This window comes from Eutrigla gurnardus (genome assembly GCF_963514095.1).
Source record: "Eutrigla gurnardus genome assembly, chromosome: 17".
NCBI classification, from domain to species: Eukaryota; Metazoa; Chordata; class Actinopteri; order Perciformes; family Triglidae; genus Eutrigla; species Eutrigla gurnardus.
The window spans coordinates 11,628,821-11,642,473 of NC_139928.1; the positions used below are offsets into that span (position 1 = coordinate 11,628,821).

General features: G+C 43.3%; 2 protein-coding genes across 2 annotated transcripts in view; both read left to right on the forward strand.

The window, feature by feature from the left end:
• The first annotated feature begins 625 nt into the window (after positions 1-625).
• On the forward strand, positions 626-6,077 carry rp9 (RP9 pre-mRNA splicing factor). Its single transcript, XM_084031826.1, has 6 exons — positions 626-918; positions 1,083-1,113; positions 1,210-1,339; positions 3,273-3,364; positions 3,699-3,760; positions 5,333-6,077. The coding sequence occupies exons 1-6, from the start codon at positions 773-775 to the stop codon at positions 5,523-5,525; spliced, it is 654 nt and encodes a 217-aa protein (XP_083887952.1). The 5' UTR covers positions 626-772; the 3' UTR covers positions 5,526-6,077.
• Positions 6,078-10,067: 3,990 nt separating this feature from the next.
• The window catches only part of elmo1 (engulfment and cell motility 1 (ced-12 homolog, C. elegans)), an 84,411-nt gene continuing 80,825 nt past the window's right edge, over positions 10,068-13,653 (forward strand). Inside the window, exon 1 of the mRNA XM_084032900.1 lies at positions 10,068-10,086. The gene's annotated coding sequence lies outside the window, so the exon portion shown is untranslated. The remainder of the gene's footprint in view (positions 10,087-13,653) is intronic.

Genomic DNA, 13,653 nt, shown 5'->3' on the forward strand with positions numbered 1-13,653 from the left:
ATGTTGAAGAAAACATTTGTCGCAAAGATGTCATTTTTTACTTACGTAAAGATAGCAATAACGCAGTCAAAGTATATTCAAAATGTTACTTCAGAACAAGTACAAAAGTATTAACATCGAAATGTACTTTAAGTGCAAAAGGTATAAGTACTTTTTATGGAGAATGGCCTATTTAAGAAAAATATGTGTTACTGAATGATTTGACTGATTAAGTGTCATCTTTATCCATAAAATACATCAATCTATTTGTTTAGTATATTTTCAATTGTTATTATGATAATGAAATGTAGTGGAGCAAAAAGGACAAACATTTGCATCCAAAATGTAGTGGAGTGAACGTATAGAAGTTGAAAATGTATGAACTAAAATAAAGTACCTCAAAATTGTACATTCACTACTTCAGTAAATGTTCTTAGTTACTTTCCACCACAGCATGGATGAAAGCATGTCATATCAATGGGCAAGTGTGTGTTTAAAGTAATAATATGGTTGTAAAATATATGTTGTGTGCTTTAGTACATACAAGAACTTAAGTGACTCCAGCACACTTCATGTGGTACCGTCCGTGTCCTGCAGGTGGCGCTGGACTTTAATTTACCAACCGGGCTGCCGTGCACACAGGAAGTACAGCAGCATCAGATACATGTCCGCTAGTTAGCTGTTGTTAGCACATTTGGTCGTCGTTTCGCTGCCTATAGCCAACAAATTATCCATAAATGCAGCATTATTTATAAGTGAATTCATTTCCGGGGGTTGGGGCCACGGCTTTTCAATGTCGGACAAGAAGCGAAAAAGAGAGAAGGAGGACCGACGAGAACACAAGAGACACAAGTCGTCTAAACAGGATTTGGATAAACTCAAAACGCACACGAAAAAACTCAACCAAGAAGTCCAGAAACTAAAACACGTCGAGACGTTGTGAGTAACATAACCGAGGGGTTTTCTGCTACTTGTGAATACTTGCTACGGTAGCTTTACTTGTGTTGTGTTAGCTTGTTTTGGGGGAAACGACAGTTTTAAATAGTTGATTCCGCAGCTACGTAAGGATTAACGTAAGCGTCGTCCTTTTTGTTTTAACACAGCTATGAGAAACCTCCACCGGGACTCATAAAGGTAACGTTACATTTAGTGAATGCCAAGAAGCTTTAAGGAGACGGACGTTTGAGTCCTGACACAGTTGTGTTATTTGAGTGACGGTTACGGTTGCAGGAGCACGAGGACAAACCGGAGGACTGTATTCCTGCGGAACCCGGAAATGAAGACGCCAGGACCTTCCTTGCGAGCGCCCCCACCAGGGGGCTGTGGATGCCTCTGGGCAAGGAGGTGAAGGTGATGCAGTGTGAGTACAGTTACACCGATTCAGTACCATCAGCTGGGTTCGCTTTGAGAGAGATGCATACTGTGTACAGTTGCGTCTGCAAAAAGCAACTTTATTTGCACACTTATGTAAAAGAGAAGGACTTGAGATACAGCCAACTTCCCACCCCCATATCTGATGTTATGTGACGCACGTCGAAGGGAATATATAATAAATAAAATCAACAGGCATTTTTTTATAATGTAATAATGTATACAAGACACTCTCTAAATCCACCATGGCTCTCTGAAACACACTTGACTCAAACTCGGCAGAAACAAAATAAAAGTTCATATCAGCTGTAGTGGTAACAGCAGCATAGGTGCGCTGATAGCTCAATCAAAGGCAAAAAGACAAAAAAAAAAAAAACATTTAAAAAGAAGTAACATCAGCATTTACATTTCAGGAACTGTAAGTGGGAGTCAATGTCCACCATGTGTCCCCATCTTGATTGACACTAACCACAAGAGCTTGACAGTCAACACCACGGCTGTTGTTTGTTGCTAGCGATTAATGCTGGCGTTGGTGGAGATTACCTTCTGTCGTATTGGTCAAGACAAAGCCTGTCCTTATATTCAGTGTCCATTCATTCCTTCGTCCCACTCATTTTCATGCTGCATGAACAGCCAGGGACGCAGGGAGTCGGCGCACATACACACAGGCCCTGTGCACAAGTTGGCAGTTGTTCTACAAAAGCATCGCTCACTCTGCTTAATCCCCTGAGAAAATGTTTGAATATTTCATCCTGTTCAAAGGAACGTCACAGTGAATGATATGCACATAAAAAACCAAGTAAACAGTTTTGCACACAACTACCTTTTTAGAGGATAAACAGGCTTTGTGGATAAATACCCTCAAGTTATTCATGGCAGCTACACTGCCACATAAAGTGTTGAACAGTAAAACAGTGTGACATTTCTACACAAATTCTTACTTATTTTCCACGAATCCACTCGTGATCTCTGATTTACATTCTGCAACACATCACTGCATGAGCAGGGTTTTTTTGAGTGTGTTGCACCAAATTGCTTACTTTGTCCTTTGAATGCCTTTTTGCTTCTGTGAACGAGGGGGTTTAAAAAGTAACTACAATGAATACAATATTAACTCAAAGTTCAGTTACTAGCTTTTTCAACTGCAAATCAGAGCCTTCACGAGGGAACAGTTTCCTCAGTTGTCATTGAATTATCAGCAAGTATAAAGCTTTGGTCATGTGATAAGTAGGTGTATGTATATATGTGACAGCTAAACTTAATCCTGAACAACTCGGCATATTCTGTTTGCAGACGAAGGCTGTGAGATATGGTTGAAAGCTCAAGAAAGGGCTTGTAAGTGCTTGATCTAAAGGTGCTAAATGTGCACCTCCAGAGGTTAAACCTGTTGGCTCTGTCAGGATTGATGTTTGCACTGTTCATCCTGTACTTGGCAGCATTGGATGCACAACATATAAGATCCCATGGGTGCTCAATTGAATTTAGGTCAGGGGAACGTGCGGAACAATCAACGCCTTCTTCATCCAGGAACTTCCTACACACTCTGGCCTACAAGTATTGACGAGGACACTAGAGTATAGACACCTTTCATTAGCAGTGGACAGATAGGAAAGACAGGAGAGAGAGGGGGTGTGACATGCAGCAAAGGACCTCCGGCCGGGATTCAAACCGGGGTTGGCTGTGTATGCGTACGTGCGTACATGGCATGCGCTCTAACCACTCCTCCACCTGCGTGCCCATCTGAAGTTTAACTGACTCTGTGTTTTACTGTGATGATAACGTGTTCCCTTAATTCTTTTGAGCAGTGTACTGTTCCTAAAGTCAAGAATGTACTTACGTATTTGATCTGTTTCATAACAATGACGTCGCATTACTTAATTTTTCCATAATAAACAAATACGCATTTGTTTCCTTTGTCGCAGGTTGGAGATGCAAGCGCTACGGCCACAGGACAGGAGATAAGGAATGTCCATTTTTCATCAAAGGCAACCAAAAACTGGAGCAATTCAGAGTGGTGAGTTTTAACTGCTCAGAAATAATGAGCCCACCCATAGTTATTTAGAGAAGGCATCAGCGAATGTAGGTTGAGTTGGCACGAGGTCAAGGAGCTGTGACGGAGACAAACGTTTCCCGTTTGATAACTGGGCTGAGCTCAACAACAGATTTTGGGCGTACAGTTCACAAGATGGCAGCCGTTTCCAATGTGACTAATGGAGAAGTACCTACTGCAGGAACGGACAGCTTCTGCAATGATTACCATAAATCCAACTGTAGCAATTTTTCATTCCACGTATTGCTGTATTCTCTCTTCGTAGCAGATAATGACAGATTGCATTTTGTTCATTTAGGCTCATGAAGACCCAATGTACGACATCATTCGGGAAAACAAAAGGAATGAAAAGGAAACCAGGTACATATACAAAAAAATATAACCAAGCATGTTGTTCATATCTGTCTTTATTCCATATTTTTATGCCTAGAGATCTCATGGTGGCTGGTTCTCTGTGCTGGTTTCTAGCAAATATTGTCTGATGCCCTGTTGTTTGAATTTGAAGTTTCTCTGCTATGAAGGGTCACTGTGTTTAGGTGTGTGTGCGTACAGACAGAGCAGCAGCACGCAGGCTTGTGCGTATTTGTGCATGCATTACAAAAAGGTTATTCAAAGGCCAGTGGCGCTTTGAAGTCGGGAGTTGCGTGTCCGTGCCACATTAATTTTGGCATCTTCTTTGAAACGGTGGTGCAACAGTCCAACCTGTCCCAGCTTACTTCCTAATTGCATATATTGTGTCTTAAGTTGTCCTTGGGAACATTTAATGATGAAATTGTAGAAATATGGTAGTTATTCGAAGTACTTCCACCCACATTCATTTTGATGATTCTTTTTCACTCCTTCATGGTAATGAAGATATTCCCTGTTGGCTTTGGGACTTGGACCAGTTCTTTTTTGATATGTGGTCCCAAAATACCTTATTTTGCATTGCCAACTTTATCTGTTAGATGTTTATTTCCTAGTTCTACTGTTGTCATTTTTATTCCACAGATTTTGAACCCTCCCCTCCCTCCCTCGTTCTCCACTGCTTATTGCAACCTCATACCCTTTTTAAAATTATACCCTTTGTTTCCAGAGTGCATTCGAGGAATCCAAAGTATTTCAAGGGAAGAGACATTTTTAGAATTGACTTGTAGGTTATAGAGGGTTCACTTTGAGGAGGACAGGTATGCTTGAAGGAGTATCATGACATCTCAAGTGATCAGGTGATCATGCCGCTCTGTGAGCACAACCCCGCCATAATGAGGCCTCATGGACACTTCACAACCTTGTCAACCTTTTCTCAGAGAAACACTTTCACGGCTCAATAGATGCGTTTCTGGAGGTCTTCAAAAAAATTGTACATTTGTGATATCATCACTCTCAGTGCGCCGGCTCGATTCTCTGAGCTAATTTGAAGGTCATGTTCTCCAGTGGCCTCTAGTATCGTACGTCTTTTTTTTCCCCCTCTTCCTTTCTGACAAACGTTTTATATTTCCCTGAGCAGTGTGGTGCTTCCTCACTCATTCTGTGATGTGTTTGGCTGTGGACAATACACCAGATGTATAAATGACTTCATTGACTTTTCTCCACTGGCTGGTCAAAAACATTCAGAATTTACATCTGGTCTATTTTAGTCATCTGAACTTGAGCATCGTATTAAAACGACAGGGTGACCCAATTATCCAGGTGTGTCCCAGTGTGTTCTGAAAACTCGCACACACCTTCGGTTTTAACGGGTAATTCAGCACTGTTGAGAAAATTGCTGGCAGTCTCACACAAGTAGGCACTTGGCTAACAGTCCCGAAATGCCGCTACTAGGACAAAGGCTGTGTCCTGTTCAAGGACGCTTCAGATGCTCGTCAACTCGGGCATCCGCGGGTGCATCAGTTGTGTTTCCTGCTTGTGCTGGACTCTAATCCCATCTCCCCTCCCTGCCCTTCCTGATTCTAGGATCCAGCAGCTGCAGCAGATGCTTCAGGACACCACTTCCTCGTGTTCAGACAGCTCCTCTTCCTCGTCCGACCACCACCGCAGCAAGAAAAGGAAAAAGAGGAAGGACAAAAAGAAGAAAGACAAGAAGAAGAGAAGAGGGAAACAAAAACAAAAGTCTTCCAAAACCAGTGACTGCTCAGATTCGGATTGAGATCTCACACGGTAGTGAAGTGTGTTCTGCCTCAGTAAGAACTGCACTCTGAAGGCCTTTTTTAAGCCTTTTCGCTGCTGGTTGAAACTATAAGTCCACTAGGCATGACTTCTCCCAGCCGTCTCATTCTCTCCAGGGTGACGACTTGCATTTGCATTCTTTCTGTTGGGTTGCACAGCGCACGGTCATATGACACAGCTGCTTAAGTAAGTTTGTGTATGTGTGCCTCGGTGCATATGTGTGTCAAACAGCATTAGCCGCATGGGTAATGAATCTTAAGTGACGTGAACAGAGCCCGCTGGTGTGAGAGATAATGTTCTCTTGCGGAGTCCGCTAAGATAGCATGTCAGCAAGTACAGTGTGTTATTAAGAGATTGTATTTTCCACCATATTTTTGTATCCCTGCCATCTCACTGGTATTAAATACTTTGATTGTAGTGTGCTTAATGCAGAGAGGTGGAAAAAAAAGAAAAGTTGGTACAGTTCAAATTTGTCTTCCACATGAGCCTGAATGTCTGAACGCTTGCGACTGTACATAAATATTTAGAATGATTTGAGGTTGGTATATGGTCATTCGCTCTGAAAAATGCCACAGAGATGGGGAAAGAATGCATGTGAATGTGTGCCCTCATTCTGACAACAAAGATGGCTCTCTTTCTCCCATGTTTACTCCGCTCCAGGCTGCGAAAACTAACATGCTAACAATTTTGGCCTTGACTTAATACATACCAGACTATTTTTCATACTGATGACGACTTAAACTGTCGGTGCAGTGAAACCCCAAGCACAGATTTCTGATCATTAAAAAGTGCACAGCATGGTTCTGCTGTGACCTTCCTGAGAGGCGAAGAACGCTTTTCTTTTTGATCTGGTCCTGCTATCGGTCTGGGGATACTTCAGAGAGCGTTCATCAAAAATCATTTCACAGTCCGTAAGCGGCACAATGCAGAGTGGTCCTCCCCTGTCTAGGCTAAGCTACCGTCAACAACTCATCAGACCAGCAGCTTACATTAGCTGCTTTGCACTAGACATGCCCTTTAGGCCACGTTTGAGGAAGTCTGGCGCTTCTCGCTGTTGTGAGCAACACATTGTGATCGGGACTCCCTGTGGACATGAACTCGAAACATTCCCTTTTCCTAATGACCCCGATAGAGAGACAATTATCGTAGACCTACAGGGAACAAGCAAAGTAGATTTCCATTTAGATTTGTGTCTTAAGCTTTGCGAGTAGCTCGAAATGCTGTAGGGAGTGTGTGTGTTTATGCGAGGAATTACAATTCCATCAAAGAGTGACAGATTATGCAGCCATGAGAGTATTTTAGATGATGATTTAGAGCTCTCCTCTCTCTCTCATCTTCCCTCCGGCGGCTCTGTCCATCAATTCTTCTGGCGCTTTGACCGACAACCGAAGATAAATCAGCTTCATTGAAACGGTCTGTTCCACGTTGACTTCTCTCTGTCTGAGGAGAACAATGAATCTCCCAGATGAGATTCGCTCACAAGCTGCTCAGAGGGAGGTTCGCGCCACGTAGAGAGAATTTGGTCAGCAGAGAGTCTTTATTGAAGCGCTCTGTCTTCTTGGACGGGGGACAGGTCAGATTGAGTGCCAGCCCAGTTTCATGCAGACTGCGTTAGAGGCCCAACATATTTGCAGAAAACCCAGTCTTTTTGACTAGGGCACTGCACTTAACTCAAGAATAATCATGTTTTGCCATGTGGGAAAGATGCAGTAACAAGGTTTATCCTTTTTTCGGTAATGTGATATCTTCACACCCGGAGGTTGTGAAACAAGGTGTGTTTAAATCTAAGTGCAACCAGGTAAAAGTTCATGCATAAGGGGGAAAAAAAGTTTACTTTGTGAGATGCAACGAGAAACGACGATGCTGTATTTTATTGGATGCAGACGTAGTCTGCTGCATTGTGAGTCTGCACTTTACTGAATGCAGCACTCAACTGACCATATGGGCTGGCTTAAAACCACTCCACTGCCTCAGATTAAAAAAAAGGGCTGCATCCTCTGTGAGCTCTCTGATGTACCACTCTGAAGCTGAAATCAGAGAAGCAAAAGTCCTTTTTTGTGTCTTTCTTATGTAGCAAAACAGGACTTTAACTTAATTTCGTCGCTCAACCAGATTTAGAGCATCAATAAATTAACCTTGAACCACGATGGGACCAGAAAAAGGGTTGTTTGGTTGCCAATGTGTCCCCTAATACGAACAAAATGAAATGTATTTATGCACAGTTTGAACCCCCCAAATCTATGAATTGACCGAGGGTTAAAACACAGAATCATTTGAAACTAGTATTTAGTTTGTTTACTATAAAATATCCTGCCACACTGAATTGTTGTCAGTCAAATAATAACTTTGCCTTCTGTTCATCTTACATCAGGCCTACTCACCTTCACAGCCCATGTAAATAGTCCAAGGAATGATTTAGTAGACACAAGCTGTCGCTGTAATGAGCAGAGCTTTGTGTTTTCCACAGAGAGAAACACCATCGGAGAGAGAACCAGAGATTTCTGCTGCGTACGTCGCTCCAGATTATTTATTGGGACGGACGGGGGTTCCTGGTTTAATCCTCCTCCTCCTGCTGCTCTTGCTGTGTGGAGACAAAGAAGAGCTGCAGGACTGTCTGCTATACACTGTTCCCTCTCTCTCTCTTTTACTCATAAACACACACACACTGGGTTTGATAACAGACACCGTATCTAATCACTGACACAATTAAAGGGCAGTGGCCTCCTGTGGCTCAGTACCGCTGTGCTTTGTGAAGTAGTCCTACATCCTGTCCCGCACCATGAAATCCAGTGAGACTATAACATAATGCTGCGCAGGGCTACTGTTAGGCTATATAAAACAAATGTCACACTAGAAGGTCATAACCGTAACCCTCCGAACAGTTCTGTGTGGATATTGGGGAGTGTTCAATAACCATGAATTATTTAAGTCATTGTTCCTGTTGGCTTTTCCCTCCTGGCTGCAAGATTGGAGGCGGTCACATCTTTGTGTCGCCCATCATGGAGAGAAGAGACAAGGCGTCCTCATTGTTTGCTTGTTTATTCTAATACAATTTATTGTGCATCCGGTTTATTATTATTAACAAGTCTCCCTGGTTAGACAGTGTAGGCAAGACTGCTATCCACTAGGGGAGCTCAGGGTCCGTTGTGACATTTTTTTAAAAACTTAGTCACAACCAGTGGTGTGGTGGTAGTTGATGAGGTGGGTGTACTGCTAGGTAGATGGGTAGGTTACAGAGGAGGAAGTGGGTATACTCTCCCATATATTCCAATGGCTTTCTGGCTGATAGGTGGGTATACTGTAAACCACCAGAAAAAGAAGTGGGTATACCCCGTATACCTGCGTATACCCTCCACTACACCACTGGTCACAACTGGATTCTCTATGAAAATTGTTAAAACTGCGTTACAGGACATGCATTTGGGGAAAATAAAAATGGTGGTATTTTACAATTCAGATTTTATGTTAGCTCTGTTAACAAATATTCATAAGAATTATTTTGTAAACCTTAATTTGAATGGCTCCGTAGTATATTAACTAGTGCATTGAGTTTTGGTTTAACAGTGCTGGTGAAGTAGTTCAGGTCTGAATAGTGCTTCCCCTACTGCACATTGCATAAATGAAGTGTGGTTGGGAAGTGGTCCGGCTCTCTCTACAGTAGGCTAGTACATGCAGTAACACCTATATTTATTTGTTTAAGACAATGAAAAGGAATAAAAATTGCATAAATGTAAAATTGTAACCTTATAAAATTGCCATTTCTGAACACTAATTTTAGATTTTGCTTTATTGTTCTTTAAAAAAGCATATTTAAATCGAAAATGTTAAAACAAAGTAGTTATCAAAAGTTAAACCAAAGTTAAACAAGAGTAAAGAAGTCTGGTAATCATCAGAAATATACATAAAACACATGTGTCTACAACAGCTTATTATAATAATAACTTTACTTCAGACGTGTTTCACAAAATAACAAGAAATAGTTCAAACAAAGTAAAAAATAAATAAATCATATATATATATTACTACAATTATACTACTGGTGACATCACTTCAAGCTGCATTTTCAATTCTGACAAACTTTAACAGCACATGCTCATCATCAGACACATCTTCAAACGCCCTCACTCTAAATTTAAATATCCACATAACTGCAATATAGTTACTGGGAGTCAGGCTCGTTGACTGACTCCAGAGCTGCTGAAACCAAACGAGCCACACCGACTTATTTATTTAAATCTGATGAGATGTCAGCATGCACGCGCTAACCGGTGACTCAGTGGGAGCAGCCTGGCTTCGTGGCTCGTGCATCCTCTGTCTGGCATCACCGAGCAGCCAGCAGACGGCAGAAGAAGAAGAAAAGAGGAAGTGGAAACATCAGCACTATCTCTCTCTCTCTACGGCAGAGGAGAGAGGGAGGGAGGGAGAAAACACCACTGTGAGTGACACACACACACACACACACACACACACGTTCACCACAACACGCACACACACGCGCAAACTCCGGACAGCTAGTGGAAGAAGTGTCGTCGCTTCGTCAGGTTTGTCAAAGCCCGCTTTCTTCTCTTGAGCTAATTGTTGATGTAGCTTCACTTCCTTTGCGTCGCGCGCTAAACGTTGGTGTTTTTTGGGGCGCGAGCCGGGCTTCGGCTTCGTTTTCTGCGTCTTTAAAAAAAACAAACTGCGGCGACACAATAGTGTGTGTTTCTCTGTGAATCTCCCCGTTGGCCGTCTGTACTTTTGTGGAGCCGCTCTGTTATTTATTGACATGTCTGATTTGAAAAGCGTCGCGGCAGCTCGCGCTGCTCTCACACGTAGAGACGCGTTTTACTGCAGCGGAAACCAAAAGCCGCCACGAAATGCATGTTTTTGGTTGTTGTTGTTGTTGTTGTTGTGACTTATGGTTTGAAAACAAGTCCTTGTTCTATCTGCAAGTTGTGTTATGTTTGCGGCAGATATCGCTGTGCCGAGGCTGCTGCTGCTGCTGCTGCTGCTCCCCCGGCTTGTTTGTTCAGCGCATGCTGTTCTCTTGCACAAAAAAAAAGTGGTGCGTTAATAGATTCCTCTGTTCCCCCCCACCGCTAATTAAAGAACTGCTTTAACGGTTTGCGGTGTGTAACTCCAGCCCGGCATATGTACACCGTGGGGCCTGTGATTAGAGAAGGGGAGCCAGACAGCAAATGCAACGTTGGAAGCCTTGCACTCTCCACCATCAAATAGAAGAGAGAAGCTATGGAGATGCATTACAACCTGGCAACAGTTCAGCCACTTACCTGAACACCAGGGAGTCCCTGGAAGTTTCCATCTGACCCCTGATTTGTGTGTCTTAGGTCAGTGTTAGCCAAACTTCTGTGGCTTTCTGCCCCTCGAAGCAAAGTGATGACCAACGCAGCTTGCATGCCTTCTGGGTTGAAACTAGTTGACCAAAAGCAGTTTCTCCACTCAAATGTTCACGTCAGAATTAGCTTGCAACCTATGTGACTCTCAGGTATGTATGTAATGGTTTTCAAGGATGTTGCGCTCTCATTCGTTTTTTTTAATTCTAACAATACGCCAGAAATAGTGTCATGGAAATCAGCAATTTCTATGCGTGCTTCTGTTGTTGTGAATTTGGGTAAATTCATTGCCACATAAAAACCTAACAGCTATGAAAGGCCCAGTTTGCCACCAATCAGTTGAGTCAAATGGTGCTGCAATTGAGAGTAATTGAACTCTGGACAGCAGAAAAAGTCCAAATTGATGGTTAAAAGTGATGACCAAATGGAAAGTTGGAATTTTGCCACTTCAAGAAGAAAGCCAAAGAACAATTTAATGAGGCCATCCCATCCTCTTTATGCCTTTTGGTCCCATAGTGGTCCTTTAAAGGGCCCCTGGTCGTCACTGTGATTAACATGACTCCATGTTTCCTCTGTGATCGCTCAGTAACCAGTAAGAGACCACGAGAGCTTTGGGCGGTGGCACACAGTACGCCTCAGCTCTCTCTCTCCTCACATCCGTGCGGCCGTCTTCTCTCGGCCCCTCTGCCCTCTCCGGGTGGCGTCTGATGGAGGGAGAACCCTTTCACGCCCTGTTGGACGTGTCGCATCACCGCGTCGACTTGACAATAAACCGTGCATGCGCCACCCTGACGTGGACGTACACGGGCAGCTCTCAAGAGCTCGATGACGGGGGACGTACGTGTTGCTTCCCAGCACCACTCTGGCAGTGTCATGGACGTAGAAAGTGGGTGAGAGTGTCCGTGAGGCTATAGAAAGTCATTTGATGCAAGCTTTCTATCGGGGTGAAACGCTGAGAGATTCCGTGTTGCATTGTGGGGTTTTGGCTTGTTTTTGCTGCCCCCGTCTATGTAACTGTGGTCACTGGTGGGTTGGAGATTGATGTTTGGTTTTAGATTCAGGTCTGGCACAGCTTTAGCAGTCGGAGAAGGCAATTTTCAATTCATAGTTTTGGAACAAACCGTCAACTAAAGCGCATTTCCCCCCCCATTAAACTGGCATGTGAAGTTAAGTGCGTGCCCAACGTCGGGCAGTCGCTGTCCGCTTCAGAATTGAAGCGCCCCAGAAGCGTTGTATTTCAATTTTACAACCACAGGAGGAACCAACATGTCAAAAGAAATGCACACACATGCAAAAACACGTTTTATTAGCCACCGGGAAAACCTCCATTTCTTGTTCGCTGGCTTGGCCAAATAAATGTCTTCTATCCCTGCGGGGCCTTAAAAATCGGCAAAATCAGTGTTGCAAAACAGGAATACATGAAAAGTGAGAAGGTAAGCCTTGACTTGCTCCATAAATCCTAAAGCCAAATAAAACTAATTAAACTTAAGCGTTTTGTTGTTGTTGTTGTTTGAGGACTTTGACAGAGTGGATGTGCGCCTGCCTTTTGCTTATTGAGTTGCATCACATACAAGATCCTGATTGTATCTGTTTGAAATGGGCTACTGTTTGGCATCCTTTCACCACCTCCTGAAGTGCAACCTTGTCAAATTCTGTCTCCTGTCAGAGCTCCCTCCCTCCCTCTCCTCCTCTCCTTGCATCTTGTTATTTTTCTCTCATTAGCTTACTCTTCTACGCTTGCTTTCTCACACTTGCTATCGTACTGTCTCTCTCATTTTAGCATCTCTATCCCCATCTCATACTTCTCATTTGCTCACTCTCACATTGCAGCACCCCCCCCTCCATCTACTCTCTCTGTTCTCGCTCCTGAGGGAAATGGAGGTATGTAAATTGTTTTCTCCTTCATGTAATGCTCGTCTTGCTATCTGTCCATCTTAATTAACTTGTTTCCCCCTTTTTACTTCTTGCAACATTTATAGTAACGGCAAAAGTTTCCTGCCATCTCTCTGCCACTTTCTGTGCCATTGAGAATGCTTATAGGAAAAAAACCCAACTTGCCATTTAATGTACTGGTAACCCTGCTTGCAGTACAAACTGGTGCATCTGTCCTTCGGCAGCTCGAGGTGAGATTAATTTGCAGTACTAAATGAGATGAATGTTGCCTTGCATAATTGCTCCCTGTCGTACGAAGTTAATTAAAACAGCAGGTAGGTACTGAAGGTGCGGTGGGAAGGTGCTAGACAGCCAGACTGACATAGGTGGGTGAGAGGGATCTCAGAGGTATTGCTGCCATGTTCTGCACTTTAGTTTACTGATTGTTGCCTCCGGCTGTATTCAGAGCCAAGCAGCTCTTTCACCTGTAAAGAAAGGCATTAAATAAGAGAAACTGATGGGAAAGGAACATTTTTTTTTTTTTACGGCAACCGTGATCGTCTTCAAGCTTTTGTATTTCAACCTTCTTTTTTTCTTTACCTTACCACGCGTGTCTATAAACGTTTATGTTTTGATGCTCGGGCACATCCATCTATTCTTAAAACATGAATCGGTTTTAGGCGGAGAACGTCTGCAGGCGTGTTTTTCTGTCCAAGTCTAGACTCTATGCGGAGCGAAGCAGCCCTAGATGACCCAGAAACTGATACGGTTCCCTCTGCGTGCTCGCTCTGCCCACTGCATTCCAGCTGTGGTACTGCCGCAGAGCTCTGTAAATATTCAGCGAGAGGTTAGCCAGCTCTCTTGCTCTTGTGTGCTTTGTGGTGTTTAGCATTTTTTTCT

Coding starts and splice junctions, on each gene's coding strand:
- rp9 (XM_084031826.1), top strand. CDS start 773: ATGTCGGACAAGAAGCGAAAAAGAGAGAAGGAGGACCGACGAGAACAC. Junction 1,114..1,209: donor CTCCACCGGGACTCATAAAG/GTAACGTTACAT, acceptor TTACGGTTGCAG/GAGCACGAGGACAAACCGGA. Junction 3,761..5,332: donor AGGAATGAAAAGGAAACCAG/GTACATATACAA, acceptor TCCTGATTCTAG/GATCCAGCAGCTGCAGCAGA.